The 25,959-nt window shown below is 37.7% G+C and overlaps 1 protein-coding gene across 22 annotated transcripts in view; it reads right to left on the bottom strand.

The window, feature by feature from the left end:
- NRXN1 (neurexin 1) overlaps positions 1 to 25,959 on the bottom strand; it is a 1,113,724-nt gene that overhangs the window by 592,066 nt on the left and 495,699 nt on the right. For all 22 annotated transcript variants that reach the window (XM_078056570.1, XM_078056572.1, XM_078056583.1 and 19 more), the window contains 2 exons: positions 20,563 to 21,001; positions 5,045 to 5,428 (listed from right to left, as the gene is read on the bottom strand). In XM_078056570.1, coding sequence (XP_077912696.1) covers positions 5,045 to 5,428; positions 20,563 to 21,001 — 823 coding nt within the window. The remainder of the gene's footprint in view (positions 1 to 5,044; positions 5,429 to 20,562; positions 21,002 to 25,959) is intronic.

The raw sequence follows: 25,959 nt of genomic DNA, 5'->3' as shown, positions 1-25,959 counted from the left end.
GAGGGTCAGAGGGAGAAGCAGACTCCCGGCCGAGCATAATCTCCTCCAGTCCCATCCATGTTGATGTAAAAGTTGGGTATTCATCCTTTCTGATGGCTGAGTAATATTCCATTGTATATATGGACCACATCTTCTTTTTTTTTTTTTTTTAAAGATTTTATTTATTTATTTGAGAGAGAGAGAGCACATGAGAGGGGGGAGGGTCAGAGGGAGAAGCAGACTCCCTGCCGAGCAGGGAGCCCGATGCGGGACTCGATCCCGGGACTCCAGGATCATGACCTGAGCCAAAGGCAGTCGCTTAACCAACTGAGCCACCCAGGCGCCCTGGCCCCAGCCCTTCTCAATGGCCTCAGCTTTCAGCGTCTCCACTACTTATTTAGTTAACTCCAGCCACACTGATTTCATCTCCCATTCAAGTACTTGCCCTTGTGGACCCCTCTGTCTTAACAGGCTTAACCCTAAATCTCTACATGGCTGGTTCCTTTGGCATTCAGGTCTCCGGTCAAATGTGACTTCAGATGTCTGCTCCAAGCACCCCATTGATCCATCTTCCAGTCATTCCATATCTACTTACTCATTTTTTTTCACAATTACCATTTCTTATTTGTTTGCATACTGTTATCTGCTTCACCCTTTAGAATATAAGTGTCTTGAGGGCAGGGGTTAGGCTCTCCTATGCATTGTTCTAGTAGCACCTGTGTGCCCTGAAAAGGGCCAGGCACGTAGAAGAGCCTCAGTACATACTTAACTGAATTAATGATTGCATCTGATACTGAAGATATATGAAAAAGCTTATTTCAGTTTGGATATCAAGCTTACATAAATGCTCACTAAAGAAGTTAAGTATTTACTCTGCCTATTGTTAAGTAGAATCCAATTTTGGTAAAGTAGGTAAACAAAATATTTGCTGAAGTCAACTTTGAAGGACACAATGTGCCACAGACAGACAAGGAAACATGTCCATTTATCAAAATACCAGTCCTGTGGCTAGGCACTGACCTGACTTTGAGAAAATAAAATATCCTTTTAAAATACAGTGGTTCTACACTGTACCACATATTTTTATTAGATAAGTTTCCTAAAAGAAAAGCTAGTAGTAGTTTACTCAAAAAATAATTAAGGGCCACCTGGGTATCTCAGTCAGATAAGTGCCTGACTCTTGATTTCGGCTCAGGTCATGATCTCAGGGTTGTGAGATGGAGCCCCGTGTCGGGCTCCATGATCAGCAGGGAGTCTGCTTGAGATTCTCTTTCTCTCCTTCTCCCTCTGCTCCTCCTGCACCCTGCACCCATGTTCTTTCTCTCTCTCTCTCTCAAATAAATAAATAAATTAAAAAAATAATTAAAACATGATTGTAAAGCTATGGTGAACTCTAGAAAAAACGTGTTTCTTGTATAATCTTAAAGGAGACTTGATCCTTACTATTTCTTTGCCTAAACTGTAGCTAATCATTGTCCATATCTATAGAGCAACAAACACCTGAATAAACATTTAAAAGTCATTATCAATTGCTCAGTTCTTTGGTATCATATTGATAAAAGAACTGAAATGTTGTTAGTTTTCTTTTATTTGTTTAGTCTATAAATCTAGCGTGTATTATTCAATAATCACATTTTAAAAATGATTTTACAATCTTCTATAAAATGCAGCTTAATTTGATTAAAAACTAAGGAGGGGGAATATCCTTTCAGAAACAGAGATGACTGACAATGAATCATAAACATAGTATGAAATACAATACAAAGTAGAAAAATAATCAGAATCATTAGCCTGTAACCTTCTCCAAAAAACTGCAGGAATGAAATAACATAGTAAAGTAATAAAACTTGAGTACATTTTAAATAATTCTCAATGTGAAAATAACTTGTTGATAAACGACAAATGACACCTAAATGATTCCTCATAATTAGAGTTAATGTTTAATTAGACAAGAAATGGAAAATGTACAGGGTTGGAGTCCAGAGTTGCCAAATAAATGGTAAACAACACTCTGACATTTGAAGGTTATGCTATTTGGCAGCATCCTTTCACATTAGTAAAATTATTTACCACTTAGAACACAAAAAAGTACTTTAAAAGGCTAATTCCAATACAATACTTCCCAGAGGGGGAGAAAAAAGTTTCAGCTTTGTCTCCTGCATCTCCTTCCCCCTTGTCGTTAAGTTTGATAAATTTGCTCTTCTGTATTATTCCTTCTTGCCGTCTAAAGTGTACACCTGTGCTCACTTTTGCCGAAAGGCAGTCACATATTGTGCGCAACGATGAAAATCAGACAGGGAGCCAAATTATATTGCTCTGACATCTGTCCCTCCATCTGTTAGAGTTTTAACAAACAAGTATAGAGCAGACCTCTGATTACAGCATATACACATAACCAAGAATAATTTCTACAAGGCCAAGTAAGTCTCCACAAATTCTCAGCTTTATTTAAAATAAAGTGGGAGGGAAAATGCTGAATTTAATTTATATTCAATTGCACATTATTTCTATATTACTCTTCCTTATGGGATCGATACACATAAAATACTATTTTCCTAGTTGCCTAAGTCAACAAATACTCTTTCTTTCTTCTAAATTCCTTTGCTTACTTAATGCAGAGTAAAAAATTTTCTATAGTAATGTGACTGCGATATTATTCCTCAGGCTGCATTATCCAAGGACTTGACCACACTTTTTAATTACTATGAATAATAATCTTTATAAATTATCAATTATTGCTCAGTAATAGTAACATAGAGACTATTAGTACCTTCATTTTTTTTAAATTTCAGAAGTTGTCAACCAACTCTTAGGTGATTAACAGCCTTATGTGATCAGAGTGTATCTGGAGAAGACCCACAGTCATAGCTCTTTCTTTTGAATTGGAAACCCCAAGGGTTGGGCAGATCTTATGTTGACTGAACTAGGGCATAGCTGGGAACTGGACAGAAGCCAAATTCTGTGGTATTGAGCATGACAAGCATCCCACATCACCACTGTTCTCAGGAGATACCATAATGTGAGCAAGAAAATTAATTCTGAAAAACAAAGACTTCTAACAATACGCTGGGTAGTCCAGAAACAAAAATCACACAAAAATGACCATTTTTTCCCTCAACACACAACGAACCTGGAGACAAAGAAATCTGCAGAATTTTCTAGCCACCTGTCAGATGAAAACGTATGCCGAATCCCAGTGATGAAGCTTGCTATTAAATTCTCATTTGCAAATCTACATATGCTTGCCACCCCTCCTTCTAATTATTGCAAAATATAAATATTCCTTTTCCCTCATTCTGGCTCAAGAAGCTTGACAATTTCTATTTTTATTTCTGCCATATGTAGTAACGGGATCTTGCCACAGGGTGGTACACCACGCATATTTAACTGAAGGCTTTTGTAATCTGTGACAGTTGGGTTACATCCTTTTCTAGCTTCACATAAGCAGGAGGCATCCGACTAACTGGCAGCTCTCGGAGTGATTAAAGAGAAAACAGCAGCTTAAATCCTACAGGTCTGCGAATCTCCCATTATGTCTAACTTGTAATATATCTTACAAACTTGGTTGCCTTTTTGGTGGTTGTTGTTGGCCCCTTTTGCCAGTTTCTAAAGACCAAACTACTGAAACAAATAAACTGAAATTAGAGGGGGAAATGAGAAGAGGGAATTCACAGAGCATATACACCTTACAAGTGAAACTACACAGAAACAGCTAGCCTCTAATGACCCTTGATAGGAATTGCAATTCAGTACTAGGAGAATGAATGGATCTAGGTGATTAAAATACTTACCCATCTATTGACCTAGCCAGCTGTATAATGCAGAACAGGGCAGTATTTTGGTTGGTAATTTAAGATCACTATTAGATTATTAAATTATTATTATTATTTTTATGTTGATTAATGTTAATAATAGAACTGATAAGCTGGACCTCTTTATTAAGACAAATAACCGAAGCCACATCTCAACTTTGGATTCTAGAAAGTCACTGTTTTTGTTCTCTAGGCAGTGTGAGCTTAAACAAATTAAACTATTTCAGGATGGAAGGGGGAAAGAAGACTAAATGTACATGGTTTAGACAATACATGCCAGGTGCTTTCAGGCTAAATGTCTAATGCACCGATGTTATTTGAAGCATGAGAGGACAATGGAACAACTCATCGATAGTTTTCCATATTGATGTTTTGGTTCCATTGTTGAAAATGAGTGGCAATGGGTATAGTGACTAAAGCATTCATCTGACACTGCTAGGTCGACGGGAGGACTTTGTTTCTCTGCTGTTCCCCCTTTAGTCTGCAGACAAACAGTGGTTTGTCTTCACTCTTCATTCTTCCTCTAATCCTTATTCTTCTCCTTCTAATGGGAGAGGAAAAGAAAAAAGAAATGTGGCTATGCTTCCTACTAGAGAAGAAAGGGAGGCAGCTACTCAGAGGCTCAGCAGACACACCGAGCCTTAATACAATAGAGCTATATACATCCTCTGTGATCACTCAGGTCCTAGGCAAAGGTAAGTGTCTTTGAAATTAGGGTGCACTTCTGAAACTGTCGATGTAAATCAGATGACTGAAAGTCATCTTACTTTCTAAATTTCAAACTTGGGGAAGGGGACCGAAGTGAAGTGAACAGGCTAACTTAAGTCTCACGCCATAGTGTTAGGGAAGTTGCCTCACATGCTCTTTTTCTGGCCATGGATATTATCACTGGATGCCATAAATATCTCTAATTCATACCTTCTTTACTTTCTAGGGTCCTGAAATTAAAAACTGGGCAAAAGAAACAGCGGTTGCTATCGATCATACATCTTAGGCCCAGACTCTAGAAGATACGGAAGACTCAAATATTTCTTCTTGCAATATACTTCAAACTCTGTGTCTTCCCAGAATCAGCCCCTCTGAAAATCATGGAGGGCTCATCAGTAGTATGCCCGGTGTGGCTGCTCGGCCTGCAGGCGTTTACCTCAGCAGAGCATGCGTTACGCTCCCATGGTCAGTTCAAGGTCTGAGGTCAACATTTAATACATGTTTTCGTTTCAGGGGAGTCAGCTGCTTGGGTTTTGGAATCCTACCTCTCTCGCAGGACCTGCCAAGGTAGCCTGTTCCGGAACAATCACAGACATATCTGTTCCACCCATCCCTGCACATGCCATTGTTTTTGCAAGGGTTGCTAAGGCACGGTTTTGCTGTTTCCCTTGAGCAGGAGGGCTTCACTCCAGCAGTACTTTGAATTTCAGCCATTTGCCGGATATCTTTGCTCTGGCCGTCAATGAACAAATCTCTAATGCAGCCCACGTAGCCGTAGTTGAGCAGGGCAGTCCACACCTCGGTGGGGAAAATGAGGCCAGCCTTGTTTTCCGGCAAGCCCCCCAGGTACAGCTCATCATCCAGGTCCAGAATCTCGCTCTCGCCAGGTGCCGTGTAGGGTGTGCGCAGGGTGTTGACAGAAATGGTACCTGTTGCAGAGACAAGAGAACACACGGGTCTTTACGGAGTGCAACATGCTCGAAAAAGCACACTTTCTCCCTTTCATCTGCCTAGGGGTACACTGCTTGAGGACAGACAGCTCCGATTCTTCTTTCAGGTCCTCAGGTACCTTACTTATCCTTCCCAGGGGAGCAAAAACCAAAGTGGGCGGCCAACCAAGAGTGTTTGTCAGCCTTCACAATTTAGTAAAGAAAAGAAAAAAAGGAAGATTAAAAAAAAAAAAAGGAGGGAAAGAAAGAGAAATCAGCATTCTATATCACTCTCCAACAGTTCAGTCAGGAAAGAAAGAGAAAGAAGGAGAAGTTGACATTATATACTACCCTTTGGAATAAAGTCAGATTCATGATTGGTGAGTGCTCATTTTCAAAGCTGGTGTGCATCTGCAAACTAAAAAAAAAAAAAAAAAAATGTTGCATGCTCTCACCTTCAACTGACTTGATTGATTTTAAGGAACACAATAGTTTGACAGATCATCTATGTCAAAACTTGACTTTACCACTTTTTTTTTTTTTAAGATTTTATTTATTTGACCGAGAGACACAGCGAGAGAGGGAACACAAGCAGGGGGAGTGGGAGAGGGAGAAGCAGGCTTCCCGCCGAGCAGGGAGCCCGATACGGGCTCAATCCCAGGACCCTGAGATCATGACCTGAGCCAAAGGCAGACGCTTAATGACTGAGCCACCCAGGCGCCCCTGACTTTACCACTCTTAACTGTATCAATCTATTGATAAGCTCTATGGTCTTGGTCTACTCATCCGTAATATGGATATAGTAATATGACATACCTCTCATGGTTGCTCTAAGTGCTAAATAAAATGATATTAATAAAGTATCTGGCTTATAATAAGCACTGCATAAATGTTGTGTATCATGATGGTTATAGTGAATTACAGTTACAGTTATAGTGAATATAACCAAGAACCAAGTCAAACTGGCTGTTTACTTTTTAAAATTTTTTTTAAAATTTTTTTATTGTTATGTTAATCCCCATACATTACATCATTAGTTTTAGATGTAGCGTTCCATGATTCATTGTTTGTGCATAACACCCAATGCTCCATGCAGAACGTGCCCTCTTTAATACCCATCACCAGGCTAACCCATTAATCCCAACTAGTTAGTCATCTAAATTGGCAAATTTTTCCTGCTCACTCCAAATGTAATAGGAGAATAATTCTATTAGTTTACAAATATACAGGAACCCTGGTTTTAAGCAAAGGATGAAAAGGTAGACATTCACATGGGATTAATTGAGAATCACAGAAAAATATTTGTGGGAACCATTAAATGAAGAAAAAATGAAAGGCAGAAGGCAGTTTTTGATTAAAACTTCTATCATGTACCACCAGATTACTCAAAATTCCACCAATGTTCTATCTCCAGAAGGATATCTGTAAAAATGAAAATAATGTACCTGAAAAGGGCACCCCACTATACCTTACCAGATTGTTCCAGATTTATTTTTCAGGTCTAGACCATAAAGCAGAATAGGTAGGGTATTAAGAGAGAAAGTAGATTAGAAATGTCTGGTGCCATGCTAGCTGCCGACAGAGAGCTTCAGGGATTTGGGGGGCAGACGTACAAGGGAGGCCAGGAGACACAAGATGGGGTACACAGGTAGGGACAGAAAGGGAGAGTCTAGTGTGGATAGAGGATAGGTAGGAAGATGCATTTTAGCGGTTTCACAGAATACCTAAAGTCCATCCCCAGGTGAAAATACAGCCTGGGATGAATGTCAAACAAGCCTCTAACTAAGGATGCAGGGCCACTGGCCTCTGCACTGTTCCCAGGAGCATTCCAAACCCCAGCAGAAGGGGCACTTCTCAAGACGGGCAGTGTAATGGGATCTGTTTCTGTATAAGAGAAGGCCATGGACGCCAGTGACAGAGACTGCACAGGCAGCCAAGTCATTAAGGGGACATTTGTCTCTCTAGACTTCCACAGAAAGAAATGCAAAAAGCTCCCAGAGGAGAAACACTCAGAGGCATTGCTATTTTGGCCTTCTAAGAGGGGAGCATAACAGGGATTTTGGAGGGAGGCAGCAAAAAGGCAAAAGGACAATGTATTCACTTTTACAGGTCACATTTGTGCAAGTGTCTGGAAGAAAACTCATTTAGGAACATATATGTACATAAAATCCTACTTAGAAAAAATACGAAAAAATATAATTTGGGGGAAGTGAAATATATGATTTTGAGATAGAATGGTGTCATTTTTCTCTTCCTACTAGAATTTCATTACAAGCATTTTTAACTGTCCAAAATGCTTTAAGAAGTGAGTTAAAAGATGGGGACGCCTGGGTGGCCCAGTTGGTTAACCGTCTGCCTTCGGCTCAGGTTGTGGTCCCAGGGTCCTGGGATCGAGTCCCACATCGGGCTCCCTGCTCAGTGGGGAGCCTGCTTCTCCCTCTCCCACTCCCCCTGCTTGTGTTCCCTCTCTCGCTGTGTCTCTCTCTGTCAAATAAATAAATAAAATCTTTAAAAAAAAAAAAGAAGTGAGTTAAAAGATGATCCCTGTCCTCTGCAGCAGTTAATGGAAGTTAGAAAATGATGAGAAAGAGTATTAATGACAAAAGGAACGGTGGAGATATATATATTATATATATATATAATATATATATAATATGTATTCTAAGCAAAAGTTGTATGGAATGAACACAATGATTTCTGTTTTTAAGACAAAAGTGTGATGAGTGCCACACCCTGTTTTCTAATTTGTTCAAAAAGGCTTCTTAGAAATGAATATATGATATTGAGGGACAACTGTTAGGAGACGCGGAACAAGTGAACAGTGACAAAGTTTTACAAGAGTGGGGATTTGTTTTTAAAAAATATGTAATTTTCCCATATGCCTTCTTACTCGTGGAACAAGCCTGATTCAGCTCAGGAGGAAACAAAACAAAACAAAACACTTGGTGTACACGTTATGTTAGAAGTCTGCACTAAGAGGTGCTTGGAGGGTTCCCAAGATGAGGAATTCTGTGGCTGGATCACAGCTGCGCTCTCCTCTCTTCCACAGAGTGCTCGCTCAGTACACTATGTAGTTTCCATAGTCATGGTGTCCTCACTGGGCCAGGAATTTCACACAGTCACCCATAAACAGTGTGACAGTGAGGATGGAGTGACTGGGTATCCTAATTTTTATTTATGGTGTGTTGGTGCCTACTTTGAACAAATTGTAAGAAAATTCCAGTATGTTTTTATGAATGTGTTTGTTGTGGCCAGAGTAATATATTCACTATAACTTTGTGATTAGACCACAGTTTTCTGATCACAACACCTAAATTAATCCACAGTTTTTATACAGTCTAGGGCACACACGCGTGCACCTCCCCCCCGCCCCCGCCCACACACACGCGGAAACAAAAGTTTAACAGAAAAATATTTAGCTCTATTACTTCTGAGGCATTCTGATATCTTTTTCTTACACAATTTTATTAATACAGATGCTGGACATCCCCCACCAAATTGATTTCAGGACTGATTAACAGGCTGTAACCCACAGTTCAAAAACCACAGGCTGAGAGGTTACTGTCATAAAGGATAAGATGTTTTTCCCATTGCTCCTCATTGTCCCTTTGCGAGATAATTTTAGAGTTCTCATGGGAAGAAGCAATGCAAGATCAGAGAGAAAGCAAAAGCAATATAATACTAACCTCAACTCCAATACAATCCAAGAAGAACTAGAACTTTAATTTAGCCCTGGATTCAAGGTAAGGAGGTACGCTGAGCATATGCATATATCATATATCATTCATTAAAATATTTTGCAGGGCGCCTGGGTGGCTCAGTTGGTTGAGCGACTGCCTTCGGCTCAGGTCATGATCCCGGGGTCCCAGGATCGAGTCCCTCATTGGGCTCCCTCCTCAGCGGGGAGTCTGCTTCTCCCTCTGACCCTCCCCCCTCTCATGCTCTCTCTCACTCTCTCTCTCTCAATAAAAATCTTTAGAACAAATATTTTGCAAACAAATATAATAGAATGAGACAACTGTGACTGAAAAGCAACTACTATCTTCTCTACGAGCTTTACCAATCTAGATGCACTTACATTTTAGAATATCTTTGTAAAAACTCTGTCAAAAAAAGGAAAAGAGTAGAACTTAATTAAGTGGGAATGGAAACAATTATTTTTATATTCTGAAGATTCACAAAATAAAAACTGTATTTAAATATGAGCCAAGGTCGTATTTACATTATATTATATTATATTTATATTTATATTATATTTCTATTGATATTATATTTAGCCTACATATGTGCAAATGTCCTGAAATGTACACATTTCTGGTAAGGGATTCAAATCCCAAATTCCTTAATGATTTTATTATTGATACGAATCAAAGGACATTTTTACACAAGCAAAAGACTCATCACAGAATCACTGAATTCATTTACACCAATTTAACACATATATATGAGGATAGTGAAATTTCAATATTAAGGTCCCAAGTGCCTATTCATTATAATTGAGTTATAAAAGCAGTGGTTACCAAGAAAATATGAAATGAATACTTAAACCTTGTTGTTTTTGATAATTAGAGACAATTGAGTAGTTGCTACAACTGTATATATCAATAGAAAATGAGAATTTTCTAAAGGTTGAGATAGGACCAGATGTAAATAATTTTTTTTTTTTTAAAGAGTTTATTTATTTATTTGACAGAGAGAGACACAGCGAGAGAGGGAACACAAGCAGGGGGAGTGGGAGAGGGAGAAGCAGGCTTCCCGCCGAGCAGGGAGCCCGATGTGGAGCTCGATCCCAGGACCCTGCGATCATGACCTGAGCCGAAGGCAGATGCTTAATGACTGAGCCACCCAGGCACCCCCAGATGTAAATAATTTTTAAGAGAAAACAAAAATCTAAGTATATTATTGGTTTATCCCTCTATCTAATTCCAAGAACTACAACTATATATGTATTGTCTTTGGAATAGCTTGATTATTTCATACATTTTACCTTCTTTCACTATAATTACCTTTGAAGTTTTTGGTAAATTAAATACTTTATGTAAACATTGCTATATTTGAGCTGTAAAAATCTGTAGATGGTGGTCCTATTTGGATCAGTGTTTCATGGTTCAATATTTAAGGATCTAAAACACCTTCCTATGTTATTTTGCCCTTAAAGAAATAAAATTTCAGCTAAAAAACAAATATATTTCTGTACATATGACTTTTGTAATCTTAACATAGAAATCACACTAACAGGGGTGCCTGGGTGGCTCAGTCGATTAAGCATCTGCCTTCGGCTCAGGTCATGATCCCAGAGTCCTGGGATCGAGCCCCACATTGGGCTCACTACTCAGTGGTAAGTCTGCTCCTCCCTCTGCCGCTCCCCCTGCTTGTGCTCTCTCTATCTGTCAAATAAATGAATAAAATCTTAAAAAAAAAAAGAAATCACACTAACATATATTAACGTTTAAACCTGGTCGTTTTCATTGCATATGTAAAGGGTAAAACAAAGGTGACATATAGACAAAGTAATAATTATTTAAGAATATTCATGAAGCATAACTAATGAATCCATGCTTTATGTAAAAGTATACATTAAAGTGAAAAACTGTTGAAAACAGTTCTTAGTTTATAAAAATGGAAATCATCTTTCCCATTTTGTTGGTATTTATAACTGGTTAGTTTCTACTGTTTTTTTTTTTTTAAATATGTAATTTTTCTTGGCCCTTCTGCTTCCAGACTAGTTTTCAGAGTGAGAAGAAGCATAGAGTGAAGGGGAGAGTTAAAATAAGGTAATTTGGTTTTAATTACTACAAAAGTTTAAGTGACCAGGAAATGGGAAGTAGAAAATTGTGTGCTATAATAAGAGTGCTTTTGCCAGGTCAGAGAAACCAACTTCCATGCTCTAGCTTTTGCAACTAACTAGCTAGCAAGCTGAGCCAAATACTGGATTCACTAGGCCTCAATGTGGCTCTTAAAAAAGATAAAGGAATTGACTGGTTGTCACTAAGGTTCTTTTTTGAAAAAAGTTTTCTGAAATTGCTACTTAAATTTTAGTTACATACAAATTTTCTTTTTCTTTTTTCTTTTTTTAAAGATTTTATTTATTTATTTGACAGAGAGAGACACAGCGAGAGAGGGAACACAAGCAGGGGGAGTGGGAGAGGGAGAAGCAGGCTTCCCACTAAGCAGGGAGCCCGATGCGGGGCTTGATCCCAGGACCCTGGGATCATGACCTGAGCCGAAGGCAGACGCTTAATGACTGAGCCACCCAGGCGCCCCCAAATTTTATTTTTCTATAATTCTGTTTCACTTTTTTTTTTTTAAATCTTTTTTTTTTTTTTAAAAGATTTTATTTATTTATTTGAGAGAGAGAGAATGAGAGAGAGAGCACATGAGAGGGGGGAGGGTAAGAGGGAGAAGCAGACTCTCTGCTGAGCAGGGAGCCCGATGCGGGAGTCAATCCAGGGACTCCAGGATCATGACCTGAGCCGAAAGCAGTCGCCCAACCAACTGAGCCACCCAGGCGCCCCTGTTTCACTTTTTCATTGCAGAAGAGAATCAGATTCCAAAAACGTAAAAATTTGTCAAGTTCATATTCTTTTTTTTTTAAGATTTCATTTTATTTATTTGAGAGAGAGAGAGAGTGAGGGGAGAGGGGCAGAGGGAGAGAGAATCTCAAGCAGACTCCACACTGACTGTGGAGTCAGACGTGGAGCTCAATCTCATGACCCTGAAATCAGGACCTGAGCTGAAACCAAGAGGTGGACACTTAACCAATCCTTCCACCCAAGTGCCCCCAAATTCATATTCTATTAACAAATTTAAACTCAGTAACAAGACATAATATAAGTGCTAAAAGTAGAATGAAACATTGATTATATAGTATGATGCAAAATGCAAAATACAGAAGTCCAACAAAATAGTAAAAAAAAGGAACCATAATATTGACAATGGTAGTTTTGGATTATGAGTGGATAGTTTCTTTTTAGTTTTGTGTCTTTTTTTTTTAAAGATTTTATTTATGTATTTGAGAGACAGAGAGTGAGTATGGGTGGGGGGAAGGGCAGAAGGACAGGGAGATGGAGAAGCAGATTCCCTTCTGAGCAGGGAGCCCAATTAGGGGCTTGATCCCAGGATCCCGGGATCATGACCTGACCCGAAGGCAGAAGCTTAACCCACTAAGCCACCCAGGTGCCCCTTGTGTCTTTCAAAAACACAATGTCACATGTTAGATTTATAATAGGGACTGAAAAAAAGTTTATTTAAAAACAAAGAAAAATAAAATTTTATTTTATTTTTTATTTTTTTATTTTTATTTTTTTTAAAGAAAAATAAAATTTTAATATTCTGTTTTATGCTTATTCCTATGTGTTTTCTCCTTACTTGGATCCACCCATGAGTCAGGAATATCAGGAATTAAGCCAGCATATGAAGAAATAAATCTTGGAAAAATTTAAAAGTTTGATAATATCTTGTAAGGGGAAAGAAGAAGGGGAAAAGAGCACATCATGTTCTATGGACAAGTGGAAATTGAAGTGGCCTATTAGCAAAATGACCTGTCATTAGCTTTCAAAATTAAAAATGCATTTCGCCCAGCGATTCCAGTTCTCAGAATCTATGCTATAAAAATTCTGATCAACGTGCATAAAGACCTAACATGAAAATTTTCTTTATAAATTAGTTTAAAACAATGAAATTTTTTAAAAGTAAAAAGTTAAATGTCCATCAGTAGAGAAATGACTAAATTCAGATATGTTCAAACTCAGGGATACATGATTGCCATTACAAATAATGGCACAGGAAAAGCTTTCAGTGTTTTTTTAAGTTACCTGACAATTGGTGAAGAATGGTCTTGTTCATGTAAATAAAAGCTCTACATTTATTTTATAAGTGTAAACATATGTATAGCTATATTGATACAAAGGAAAATACGTGGAAATACATGGTTACCTGTGAAGGAGGGAATGAATTGGTGAGGGAGGTGTGTGGCACGGGGAAACTCTTCGGTACTTTTCGAAATGCCTGAACATTTTCACCAATAGCACATATTTATATGTTACATACAAGCCATGTGTTAAGCACATGCACATATACAAACACACATACACACTCATAGCAATATGTATACATACAAATTTTTAAGATTATCATATACAATGTTGGGTAGTTATAAACATCAATCAAGTGGCATATTTTATAATTAAAATATTAAAATTAAAATACTATTCTGAAGAATTTATACAGATTTCGGGGCGCCTGAGTGGCTCAGGGGCGCCTGGGTGGCTCAGTCGTTGAGCATCTGCCTTCGGCTCAGGTCATGGTCCCAGGGTCCTGGGATCGAGCCCCGCATCGGGCTTCCTGCTCTGCGGGAAGCCTGCTTCTCCCTCTCCCACTCCCCCTGCTTGTGTTCCCTCTCTCGCTGTGTCTCTGTCAAATAAGTAAATAAAATCTTTAAAAAAAAAAAAGGATTTATACAGATTTCTACTCAGCACTCCACAATGAGAGTCACGGCTGCTGGGTGTGGCCTATTTCCTCAGGGTGCAACTGACACCATAGTCCAAGGTCTGCCCTATAAACTGATAAGCCCAGAAAGGAGATTTGGTAGACCGAGAGCAGGTTCCATCTCTCCAGGTTTGACTGATTTACCAAGCCCGTAAGACCGCCTAATAAAATAAGAATGCCAAGTTACTAATTCTGTATAAGCTATTAACTGTCACAGGATATGGAATGCTTCCTGTGTAGCTCGGCCAGTATGAGATGCCAGCTTACAATCCAAATGTTTATTCACTTGTGATGGGAAATTTAATTGGTAATAGGAACCTGAGTACTCATATCTCTATAACTGGTCAATTATACCCGTCTACTATAATCAGACTTACAATGAAGAATTATGTTGATTATATAGTAATAGTAAGTACATATGTTATATTTAAAATATATATATACATGTTAACAGAGCCTGGAAGAAAATGTGCAAAGCGAAAAAAAAAAAAAAAAACTGAAAATCTGTTTTGGGGGAAAGAAAATAGATGACTTTTTTCTTTTTAAACATGTTCAAAATAAAGAAAGAAATAGAAGCATTGGTTTAATAAAATTTAATGTAACAAATTTATGCAAAATTGACTCCGTCTAGTCAGTCATTGGGATAGTCAAATAATTAATAAATTATTGATAAAGTGCTTCAGTTTTCCCACTGATGTGTTGTGGTTTAGAGACATGCATATAAAACAATATTATAAATTTACTTAAAACTATTTCAGTGTTGGCAACGAGCTAGTAGGTAGAGGCATGGGAGGAATGTTTATAGTCAAAGAGCAAGTTTAAATCAAGACCTAAACAGAGAAATCGTCTAATGGTTGTTCAAGTAGAAATGTTTAAGTGTGGTGATTCATGAATGGTATACACAGAAATCAGTGCTGGTAACAGAGAGCTAGAAAGTGCTGTTCACATCAAACAGTGATTACTATAAACCTCTAATTATGTGCTCTGGAGAGAGCCTTGTGCCTTTCCCACTATAATTTCTAGTTCTTAAACTGGAACTCTATGACTTCAATTCAGTCTCGATGGTTTCCTAGCTGTTAAAGGTAGGCTTACCCACGAATAACCGCTGATACAATCTGCTGTGCTCCGCTGCACACTAGCAGAATTTGACAGTAAGAATGAGTTTTCTCTTTGGTTTCAATGTGTAGTGATGGTTTGCAAAAGAAAAAAAAATTACTGGAAGTTTGCTATAAAAATACTTGAGAGGATACCCTTGACCGAGCCAAAGAGCTTAACGCAAATTTACACAATACTCATGCTCCAAGAAAACAATCATTAACCTCATCCTAATTTTAGTACAATTCTCATTTTAGCTAAATACCTGGACACAGTTATTTTGTGTTAAGTTTGGGGGCAAAAGCAAGGGAAAGGGGACCTCTGGAAAGGGAAGAGGGGTTGGTAAGGGAGCGTTCAGCTCTAAGTCCTGCAAAGTTTGCAGAGTAATGAGCCCCTTCGATCATATTTATTAACTCAGCAGCTTAGAGGTTTTGCTCTGTTAAGTAGCTAAGCTATCCATGGAAGATACTCACTTTGTGCAGCACTCAAATCACACACTCTGACTCTGTACCTTGTATGGTTCCTCCTTTGCCAGTCTAGCCCAGGATCTGAAAAGGCCATTCATGGCTCAGCCTACCAGGCCCCGTGTCACTGGTCACAGACTACTCAGGCGATGGAAGAAGCTACACTGTACCAAGACAGCAGCTGTGGCCAACAGTAGCAGTCAAAGTGGAAATAAAATGTCTCTTTCCCATGTCAGAGAATGGAAGAAGGGAGGTACAACCCAATACAATTACTTGTGCTGACAATGAAGTTCTAGAAATTCATCTGATGGCAATATTTCTCACCACACAAGGGGCTCATACATCCACCTTTTAGTGAAGAAAGTACTGAAGGGCAAATTGCCAGAAAGATGGGCAGTGCAGGTGACTATCTTCCCTGTCATTAGCATGCTTACTGTGTGGCTGCATATCCCAGTCCTCAGAAAGGAGTGAACACCTTCCCTTAATTTTCCTTCGACCTACAGGTTTGCTAAATGATAAAGCAATCTCATGAACAAGCAAAGATAGCAGTCCTGTTCTCATAAGAGCCGGTCATTTTTGTACCAGGCTTACCAAAGTCTCTAACAATTATGTAACTTCCTCATTGCAATTTTTTGGGGGGGACACCTGGGCTTGGAGGATGGCTTTGTTTTCATAAAAAAAGGGCAGCATCTGTTAACTTATATTGTGTAAACTGCTGTCAGGAAGTAAGGTAAATTCCTTAAAAACTTGCATTACAACAAAAAGAGTGCTATTACTCTTCAAACGTAAATATGATACTACTATTTTTAGAATATTAGGGGTGGGTTGGAACTGAGACATTCACATATTTTTATTCTTTATTTTTCCTTGTACCAAATATTTATTAAATAACTGCTATTGTGCAAGAAAGTACCAGGACCCGTAGGTATAAACATAAATAAGACATTTCCTTTCATTTATAGGTTTCTTTTATAAATTGTTGAGGGAATATTAAAAATTCAGTGTGTCCACCAAATCTGGTTTTAACCCTACCTCTGACCAAGGTAACCAGTAGTTACTGGCATCAAATTAATGGCCATGGCTTTATTCCTACTAACTTTAGAACGGTCAATAGCAGAAAGAATAATTCTCAGCCCTAAGCTCCCTCTACATTAATACCAGAGAAAATAACTCATTAAATATTTTTAAATATTCAGCTGAAGAGTATCCCAGGCAACCTTCATCATCCATGAGTCAGAAGGCAGCCCACAGTGACCTCTTGTCATAGAAGTATCATTTTCCCACGTTATATTAAGACTAATTTTCATAGAGCCTCTGAATATAACTGGTGTGAAAAATGGATAAAATGAATTATTTCTTGAAATTCTCTGTTTCTTAGTTTTAACCGAGCTATAAATCTTAGTATTTGACCAACCTAACTCAGAAATATCCTTTAAGTAAAATAAAAGCTAGTAGAGTTATTCATTCAATTTTTATTTATTTATTTATTTTTATTTTTTTTTTTTTTTAAGATTTTTTTTTATTTTTTTTTTATTTGAGAGAGAGAATGAGATAGAGAGAGAGCATGAGAGGCGGAGGGTCAGAGGGAGAAGCAGACTCCCTGCTGAGCAGGGAGCCCGATGTGGGACTCGATCCAGGGACTCCAGGATCATGACCTGAGCCGAAGGCAGTCGCTTAACCAACTGAGCCACCCAGGCGCCCCTATTCATTCAATTTTTAAAAGGCTGCTTTATAACAAACCAATGCAGTGTGCAAATATAGAACTTAATTAAAATACTATATATAAAATATTAACAGCTGCAGTTATTAACATTACATTAAATTCCCTTGAGCTAGGCCAACATAAAATGAGCTCTCTTTTCTTTCAATTTAGTAAAGGGCAGAACTTGGTGTAGTGAATGAGCTTTGGTTTTTACACTGTTTGTCTCAATTCACTAATCTGAAATTGTAATCACATAAAAGTACTTTACTAGCTGCACATCACTGAACATACTAACTTAATCTTTCCTTTGGATTCCAACAAAAATCTCTTGTCTTATTTTCTTTCTTAATGTAAATTATACTGTCTTAAGGCATCCCTCTCATCTTTCCATCCAGCACTGAACTTTCTAAATTAACACAGATATTCTCTGCTTTTGACTTTTTTCCAATGAGGGCACAAATAGGTCAGTTAATAAACTACTGACAATTTGGAAGAATTAAAGAACTTAAAAAAAAAGTGGATTTTAATTGGCCTGGATTAAGGCATTTATCCAATTCTTATTGTAATAGGTCATCCAAGGAACTTGGGAAACTCATTAGACCACATCAACACTTAAGACTAGAATAAATTACCATTATCAAATGAATAATGGCTGGTTTTGTTTTCTTTTGTACATTGTTTGCATTTATTAAATTTTGACATTAACCCTGTATTTCTTCATATAGTTAGAGGTGAATGAAATACAACTGATCTGAAGTATGGTAATTTTTGCCCCTCTGAACTTCCAAAAGATTTCCACTTAATAGGGTTACTGGGTGGCTCAGTTGGTTAGGTGTCTGCCTTCAGCTCAGGTCATGATCCTTGGGATTCGTGCTCAGTGGGGAGTCTGTTACTCCCTCTCCATCTCCCTCTGTTCCTGCCTCCACTCATGCTCCTGCATTCTCTCTCTCTCTCTCAAATAAATAAATAAAAATCTTTTAAAAAAAAGATGTCCACTTAATCTAATCAGTTATGTTTTAAATTATTATGAAGTCTGAAATGCCTGGGTGGCTCAGTCCGTTAAGTGTCTGACTCTTGATTCGACTCAGGTCATGATCTCAGGGTCATGAGATCAAGCCGCACATCGGGTTCAGTGTGGAATCTGCTTGAGATTTTCTCCCTTTGCCCCTCCCCTGGATTGCACTTGTGCTCTCCATGTCTCTCAATAAATAAATAAACAAATACAAATAAATTATTATGAAGTCTAACATGTACATACATACTTGAGAGTAATTTAAAATTTTTATTCTAGGTGTATTTTAAGTTAAACTGTATCATCCAGAAGTTAATATTTCAAAGCACAAGATCAGTCCATGCTCCATTCCTCTTTTTTAAGACTTCTGTTTGGAAGTTCCTAAGTAGACAATCAACTCTGCTAACTCTGGTAGGAACAGGCTGGAGGAAGTGAAAGGGAGGTACTCTATTGCTATATTTCTGTATTCCCCTCAATGTACACTTCTCAGCTTGAATCAGAAAAAAAAAACAAAAAACAAAGAGGAATCCAATTTCTAATGGAATCAGTATAATGCAGCAGGGGAAAAAAAAATTGTCATCTACCCTCAGTCACCTAAGATAATAGAACTGGTAAAAGAAGTATGGATAGCACAGAATGGTAACTGATCTTCCCTGTGGAAGATTTCAGGGAAACGAAAGAACAGAGGGAGTCCAAGTTTCCAGAGGGGGATGAATCAGAAATCGTCTCCGAGATATCTGAGGATCAGAGCAATGGGTTCTGACCTTCCTTCAATTTTCCGCCCTCACCTCTGGCTCCCTCCCAATTCCCATTCATTCCATGTCTTTATTTTATTGGGCAAAAAGAGAGAAAAAATATTTGTAGGATGTCAATCACAATCTTTTTGATTGATGAGCAGGAAAACAAGGCATGACTAAGAGTGAAATAGGACACAGTTTTGCTGAGGGAAGCTTGGAGGACACAAGTGACAAGGGGGTCTGCTGGGAGGACACAAGTGACAAGGGGGTCTATGAAAGAAGCACTCACCCCAGGACTGCAGCACGGCCCTCCTAAAATAGAATAGTGATCACAGATGACTGGATCTGAAAGAAGCACTAAGTGTTTTCTGGTCTGTGCTGATCATTGGCTGGAAAGTTTTGCAAAAATATAGAATCCTAGATCCCATCACTGTTGATACCCCTTCATCAGGTCTGGGAGCCAGTCAATACTGGGTCCTTCCCAATATGTTTCACAAAGGAAGAAATTCAGACCCACAAAAAATGCCTTGGGCAAGTTTACATCGCTATTTAGTGGAAAATCCAGAGCGCATGGTGTTGTATATAAGTAAATAAGGGAGTGTAGGGAGGGAAGGGAGGAGAGTAGTTAGGTCTAAATTCAGTAAGAAGCTAATGTGATCTGTAAGTGAGAGGAACAATCAGAGCGTGGGAGCACAAGGTCAAGAAAGTAAAAAAGACATAATATATAGTTAATATACCTAAAATAAGTTGCTTCTCTCTCTCCCTCTCTCTCTCTCTCCCTCTTTCTCTACTCTCTGTCTCTCTCTCACTTTCTGGGTTTCTACAAATGCTATTCCCTCTGCCTGGATGATCCTTGTCCCCACAAACCTAATGCTAGTCAATTCCCTAAGCCCCCTAATCCAATTTCAAATTTCAAAGTAAGTAAATATTATTTCTTCAGACCTTCCCTACAATGCCCCCACCTTTCCCCAATCACACACGTGCACACATACACAACACAGGCACACACACACACACACACACACATATCTCTAGGAAAAAAAGCATAGCAAAAGGAATCCAGAGGAAAGAATTCCTATTGGCTCAGTTCCAAACATCTTTCGTTAGAAAGGGAAGCTATTTGGAAGTCAACAGAGTTTCGCCCGTGTTCTTGAAATCCTACTGCATTGATGAAAGTGTTTATGATACCACAGATCCAACTTGGATAAAAATTAAACTAAGGATTTTCTATGTGGATTGTTGAATTTTCTTTTTTCATATTTTGTATTTGCCACTCCAGGCACCTCCAAACATCCAATGATATAAGCAATAATCGGGAATATAAGAACCCTGAATTTTGTCACTTGCAAATTCAAGATAAAATTTTGTGCAAGATTTGGCACTTGATTATCCAATAAATCTTCATTTAAGAAGTGATTCCAGAAGACATTTGAGCATTTGGGGTTTGATGCCCAACTATTATGATGAATTAGCTCCTTCTGATTTGTATATGATGTGAAACAGAAATAATAACAATTTCCTTTACCCTAAAGACAGAAATGCAGAAAATCTTTAATATGTCTTGGTTTTAATTTCCTTGGTGAGTGGGGAAAGGAGTGTTCCAGCAGGTAAAGAGTATAGAAAAAATGATAAATTACCTGATCGTCCATCTCTCTGGAAGTCCACATGATACCATTCTCCATCATTCACCTTCTTCTGTAGGGCTTTGATTTTTATTGTACCTGACCCCATGTCCAGGAGGAGGTAGAGATGGCCATCTAGCATTTCAATAGCAAAGAAGTCAACCTTTATCATCTGAGGGTGCTTGGCATCTTTTTGGTGTCTTGGCTTGCCATGGCTAAATAAAATGAGGCCATTTGGCTCTGTTGTGCGGAAATCAAATGATATGGAGCCTGTTTTCTTTGCATTCCATTTAGGCAAAGAGATGAAAGACTCTGGGGTTTCAAAGGTGATTGGGTCCAAAGTTGCAACATTCTCACATTTAAATGCTACCACTCCGTGGATCTTCATCTTAGGGTCTCCTTGCTTGGCAAGTCGAGATAATTCCAACCTTACGTCGTTATTTTTATATACAACCTGTGGGCAGAGGATTAGAGTGAGAAACCAGGCCCATATTTTAATATTTAGAACTTGTCTTCAGTTCATATAAATTGCAACACATGTAACACAATGTTTAGTGCATTTTGATAAATAAGATAGCTTTTTCAGCCAAATAAAATTCAAGTATCAGCTCATTAAATAGTAACTGTTCCAATCTAATTTCACTCAAATACTGTGTATATACACACACCCACACTGGTTGTAGATGACTCAAAAAATTTGAGTGAATCTGCATACAGTTTTCATTATTTCAAGCGTGTATAGACTCAAACTTATATTTTGCTTTTGTTGTTGGCTATTATACTTTGTTTATTAAATATAAAGGTTTTTCAGTTTTCCCACTACTAAAGTATTTGAAATTAAATATTTTGAATGACAGTTCCCTAAAATATAGGATCTTGTCTATGGTCTATATAGCCACAATGGGTATAAACTTTGTAAGATAATCACAACAAGTTGAGGTAGAAAACATCCTGAATTTTCTCAGAAAAATCATAAAATACAACTAAAACTGCAGAAGCTCTCTTTTCCCCCTTGGCCTACATTAACAACTGTTTGAATAATGTTGGGTAACTTTGGAACATTGTTGGCTCTAAATCCATTCAACTTGTATTACTTGTGTTCCATTTACTTTCAAGTATACAAATGAGGAACAAAATTTGTCCTGTTCTCTCATTTCCCAAGGCACTTCATCCGAATTGGCTAGGTGGTTCTGAATGCTTGTTGATAGTCCGATGGCTTTTTGGACTCTGAACAGCACATTGGACAAATCCACCGGCAGAGCTCCCAATATTATGCATCTGCTATCACATCACCTTAATAAACTTGAAGCCATTCTGACATAAAGATAAAAAGAGATCCATACCCCGCCTCTATAAAATGCATACCATGCATAATTACATTTCCAAAATACATATGTCATACTGACTTAAGAATAAATTAGCTATCTGTGTCCAGAGAACTATCTAAAGTATTTTAAGAAGCCATTCAAAAGTTCATAGCAGTCAACACTGACAGATTCTAAATTCATTTATATTCATATAATAGAAAATAAAAAAAAAGACAGCCTGTGTCTGATTAGTGCTATAAAGTTAACTGGTCAATACAGCAGTTTATTTCCTCCAAACCTATGGCAAAACCTAACTAAGCCAACAGTTAGTGTGGCTAATGAATTTCCTGATATGATTTGTTAATGGATACTTTATTTTTCAGTGATTAAGAGTGTAGGCTCTGATTATCAGACTCTTTGAGTTCAAATTCCAGTGCTAGCATTACCCAACTGCATGATCTCTCCAAGCCTTATTTTTTTTTCCTTTTCAGGGAGATAACACCTTACAGGATGGTTGTAATTATTAAAGAAGAAAATGAATGTAAGTGAGAGAATCTACATAAAGGCAATCAATCCAATGTCAGGCATATTGTAAAATTTTTAATAAATATCAACTACATCAAACTACATGATAATAAATACCATCTCTTCATTATCATCTAGTAAACACAGAAATAATGTAAATTAATTCATTTTAAGGAAATGCTTAGAAATTAAGCACACACATATAATTAGTATTTTATACCTGATTTGCGCCAAGCAAAGAAGTCACATCTTTCCACTGCTAGTCCTGGTGTTTCAGTTTATATTTATCTTGAAGGAGGATTATTATAAAGAATGCCATATCCATTATTCTTTGAACAAATATGTATAATGGTTTAATAAACAAATACTGACAACAAAAGAAAATGAACTTAAGCAATAACAAAAGGGAATTAGATTAATTCTTAAGTATACTTTCTTGAAGAGAGAAAGAGCTATTAAGCCTTGGGAAAGTTGATTTAGGATTGTCTTTCTTTGGGGATCTTTAGAAGTGGAGAAAATGGTTTCTATGGATGAGTTTCCAAGTTTTTTAACCTCTCACCATGACTTTCAAGCTACCTAAGCCTATATTTTTTTTTCCACTTTTCTTGGCAATTTATATTTTATTATTTGGAGATCCCTTGACAAAGATATTGATCAGGAATGAGTGTAGCATTTTCTGACCCCATTGATGCAGATGATAACGTTGACTATGCTAACACATTGCCCGTGAAATAGAACCACCGCAACAGAGTCAGGTGTTTCTGACATGAGTAAGTAGGTACAAGGCTGGGTATATTGCCTCATGAGTCTAATACCAGCTACAAAACAGTTGAGGGATGTGGGGTTAGGGCAATCCTAGGTAAGGATTTCAGTGAGTGATTTATAATCTCATGAGTGAGTTGGATGCCCTGGCGAAAAAGGAGGGTGAAGAAGATGGAGAAGAAAAGTAGGGATTCCTTTGATCAGATAACTTAGGGTTAGCCATGCACACACACTGCCTCCACACCCAACTCCCCCCCCCAAAAAAAAGAATCTCCACCAGAATCTATGCTTTGTGTAGACAGGGTTCTTGCTCACTGAAGTCAAGCATCCAGATCAGTGTCTGGCACAAAGCAGACACTCAATAAATATTTGCTGAGTATTGAATAAAATTCTTTATTCACTTTTTTTAACCTAGTCCCAGATTATAGACTATTATTAACAATATTTACAAATGTAGTTATGTAAAGCAGAATGTGGTATTGCAGACTAATCTCACAAACTGGCTACTATGTTTGGTCTATTTCTTCAGAAAAATGTGGAAACTGCTGTGCATGTTCAGTTATAAACGGCAAGCTGGCCTGTGTATTGGAAAACTTTACCTTCAAACTCATATTGTGGGGTTTAAATTACTTTTGGAATGAAAAACACCTGAGTTAAAATTATCCAGAGGTAGAATCATTTTCCTAGAAGAACTATCTTGAGGAGAAGCATGATGTACTGTTTTTTTTCCTTCTCGTTTTGTATTCTTTGAAAGGTAACTCCAGAAGACAGAAAAGCAATTTTGGATAGGCAGGTGATAGTTCTCACAACTACACTACTACTGCATCTGACCCAGATTTCCTAATCACCCTACTTTTCCAAAGTTAGACATACTCTTCAAATGACCTGAATAGAGTTCAATTATAATAATAAGTAGACAGCAAGCACTCCAAATCTTTTAAAAATTCACATGTAAGCTATTTTTTTGCTTCTTTCTGAGAAATATGGTTCTGAATCATTTATAATTATTCATATATCTTTTTTCATATATTTTTTATTTATGTCAAAAGTTGTAATTTATTTAATAGTTTCAACTTTCAAAAATATCTACATACTCTATCATCTTAACAATTAGTGATGATATTATTGCACGCTCATTTGGGTCTGTTCATAAAATCAAGATTTCTTTGGGGATATTGACCTTTCCTTTTGTTTTTTTGAAGAGTAATTCACAATGTTGAATTTCACTTCTCCACTTCCTGGGCTTATATCATAAATCCCAAAGGGATAAAAACATGAAAGAGACTAGATTTTTTTTTTTTTTTTGTCATCTATAGAATTTTTTAAATGTCCCTCATACTTAAATATGCAAGAACAGGAGCAATATGTCTGTATTTTTATATTCCTAGGCTTGAGATATGAGGTAGACAGTCACTGAGTATTTTATTTGATCTTCAAATTAATCCTAAAAAGACAGGGAAATAAATAGGTGAAAAAAAATAAGTTTGAGAGTCTGGGTATAGACATAGTTTAATCACAAAGCTCTTATCTAAGTCAACTTGCCTAACCTATCTCTCAGTTTCTTAATTTATATATATATATATATATATATCTAAAAAGGGAAAGCATGTCATATCTATCAATCCTTGAGCTTTCTCCGCCTTAATCTATGTGATTTGGGACCAAGGTAAAAGAAGTTCTATTGCTCCTTCTTTATATCTGGTTTTTCCCAGTTGTGGTTTTCATGTCAGGACATTGCTCTCTATTCTGAGATATACTGAAGCACTAATCCGTTCGGTAAAGAGAATGTTCACTACCTCTTTAGGTACACAGACATACATCAAGGATTATATCTATCTAAGGTTTGTACAGATGGTATTGAAGAACTGGTGGCTGAGAGATAAGGCCCTTTCCACAGGAAGTGGGAGTGTGTGAAATATGCGCATCAGTAGAAAGCATTTGCTACTCAAATAATGACTTTTTTGTTGTTATAAATAAATGTTTCAGCTTAGAAATTTTCATGAGGCTCTTGAATTCATTACCATGCATTGATCAAGGCTTTTCATATCTTAACTATGAGAGTATACAGGGTGATGGGATGGGCACTGCACATAAAGTCAAGGAGTGATGCAGGGATCTAGACTCGGTGGTGACCTCCCTGAGAACATGAATGGTTTATTCTAATCTGAGTCTTGGTGCTCTTCCATTCTTGGGAATAATAGTAAGTAAGGGCTAAGAATCTGGTTCTCAAGATTTCAAAGAGAATTGCAGCTCACCCACTTGCAATCCTGTGACCTTGTGCAAGTCCTTCAACCTCACAGAGGCTCACTTTTATCTGTAAAATGGAGTAATCATATCTACCACATTAGGAAATATAATAAATTATATTTCAATGAAATGCTAACAACAGGGCCTGGCATGGAGGAAGGGCCCAGGTGAGTATCAGCTGCTCTTGTTAGTGTTATCATAAATAACAGTATTATTATTATTAATATTATTAATAGCAGTATTATTATTCTGGGAGGGAATGAATGGAGTTGTAACAAAGTTAACAGCTAGCATGGTACAAAATAGATGACTGCTCAATGTTTTACAGTAATTAACAGCGCTGCAACCGCAGAATCAAAGAGATCAAAGCAGACTGGGGCTTCTTTTTGTATGCTGGCATGTATATTGCTGTTTGAAGGCTTTCTTTATAAGCTGAGGTTTCTTAACCAGAACACATACATAGGAAGCTAGCCAGCCTGGGGCTTTTACTTTTACTCATGAGAGAACTTCTGTGGCATTTGACATCAACAAAACCACCACCCCACTACAAAAAGAATCAGCTAAGATTTAC

This window comes from Halichoerus grypus, chromosome 10 (genome assembly GCF_964656455.1).
Source record: "Halichoerus grypus chromosome 10, mHalGry1.hap1.1, whole genome shotgun sequence".
NCBI classification, from domain to species: Eukaryota; Metazoa; Chordata; class Mammalia; order Carnivora; family Phocidae; genus Halichoerus; species Halichoerus grypus.
This window is presented reverse-complemented; position numbering and strand designations above follow the sequence as displayed.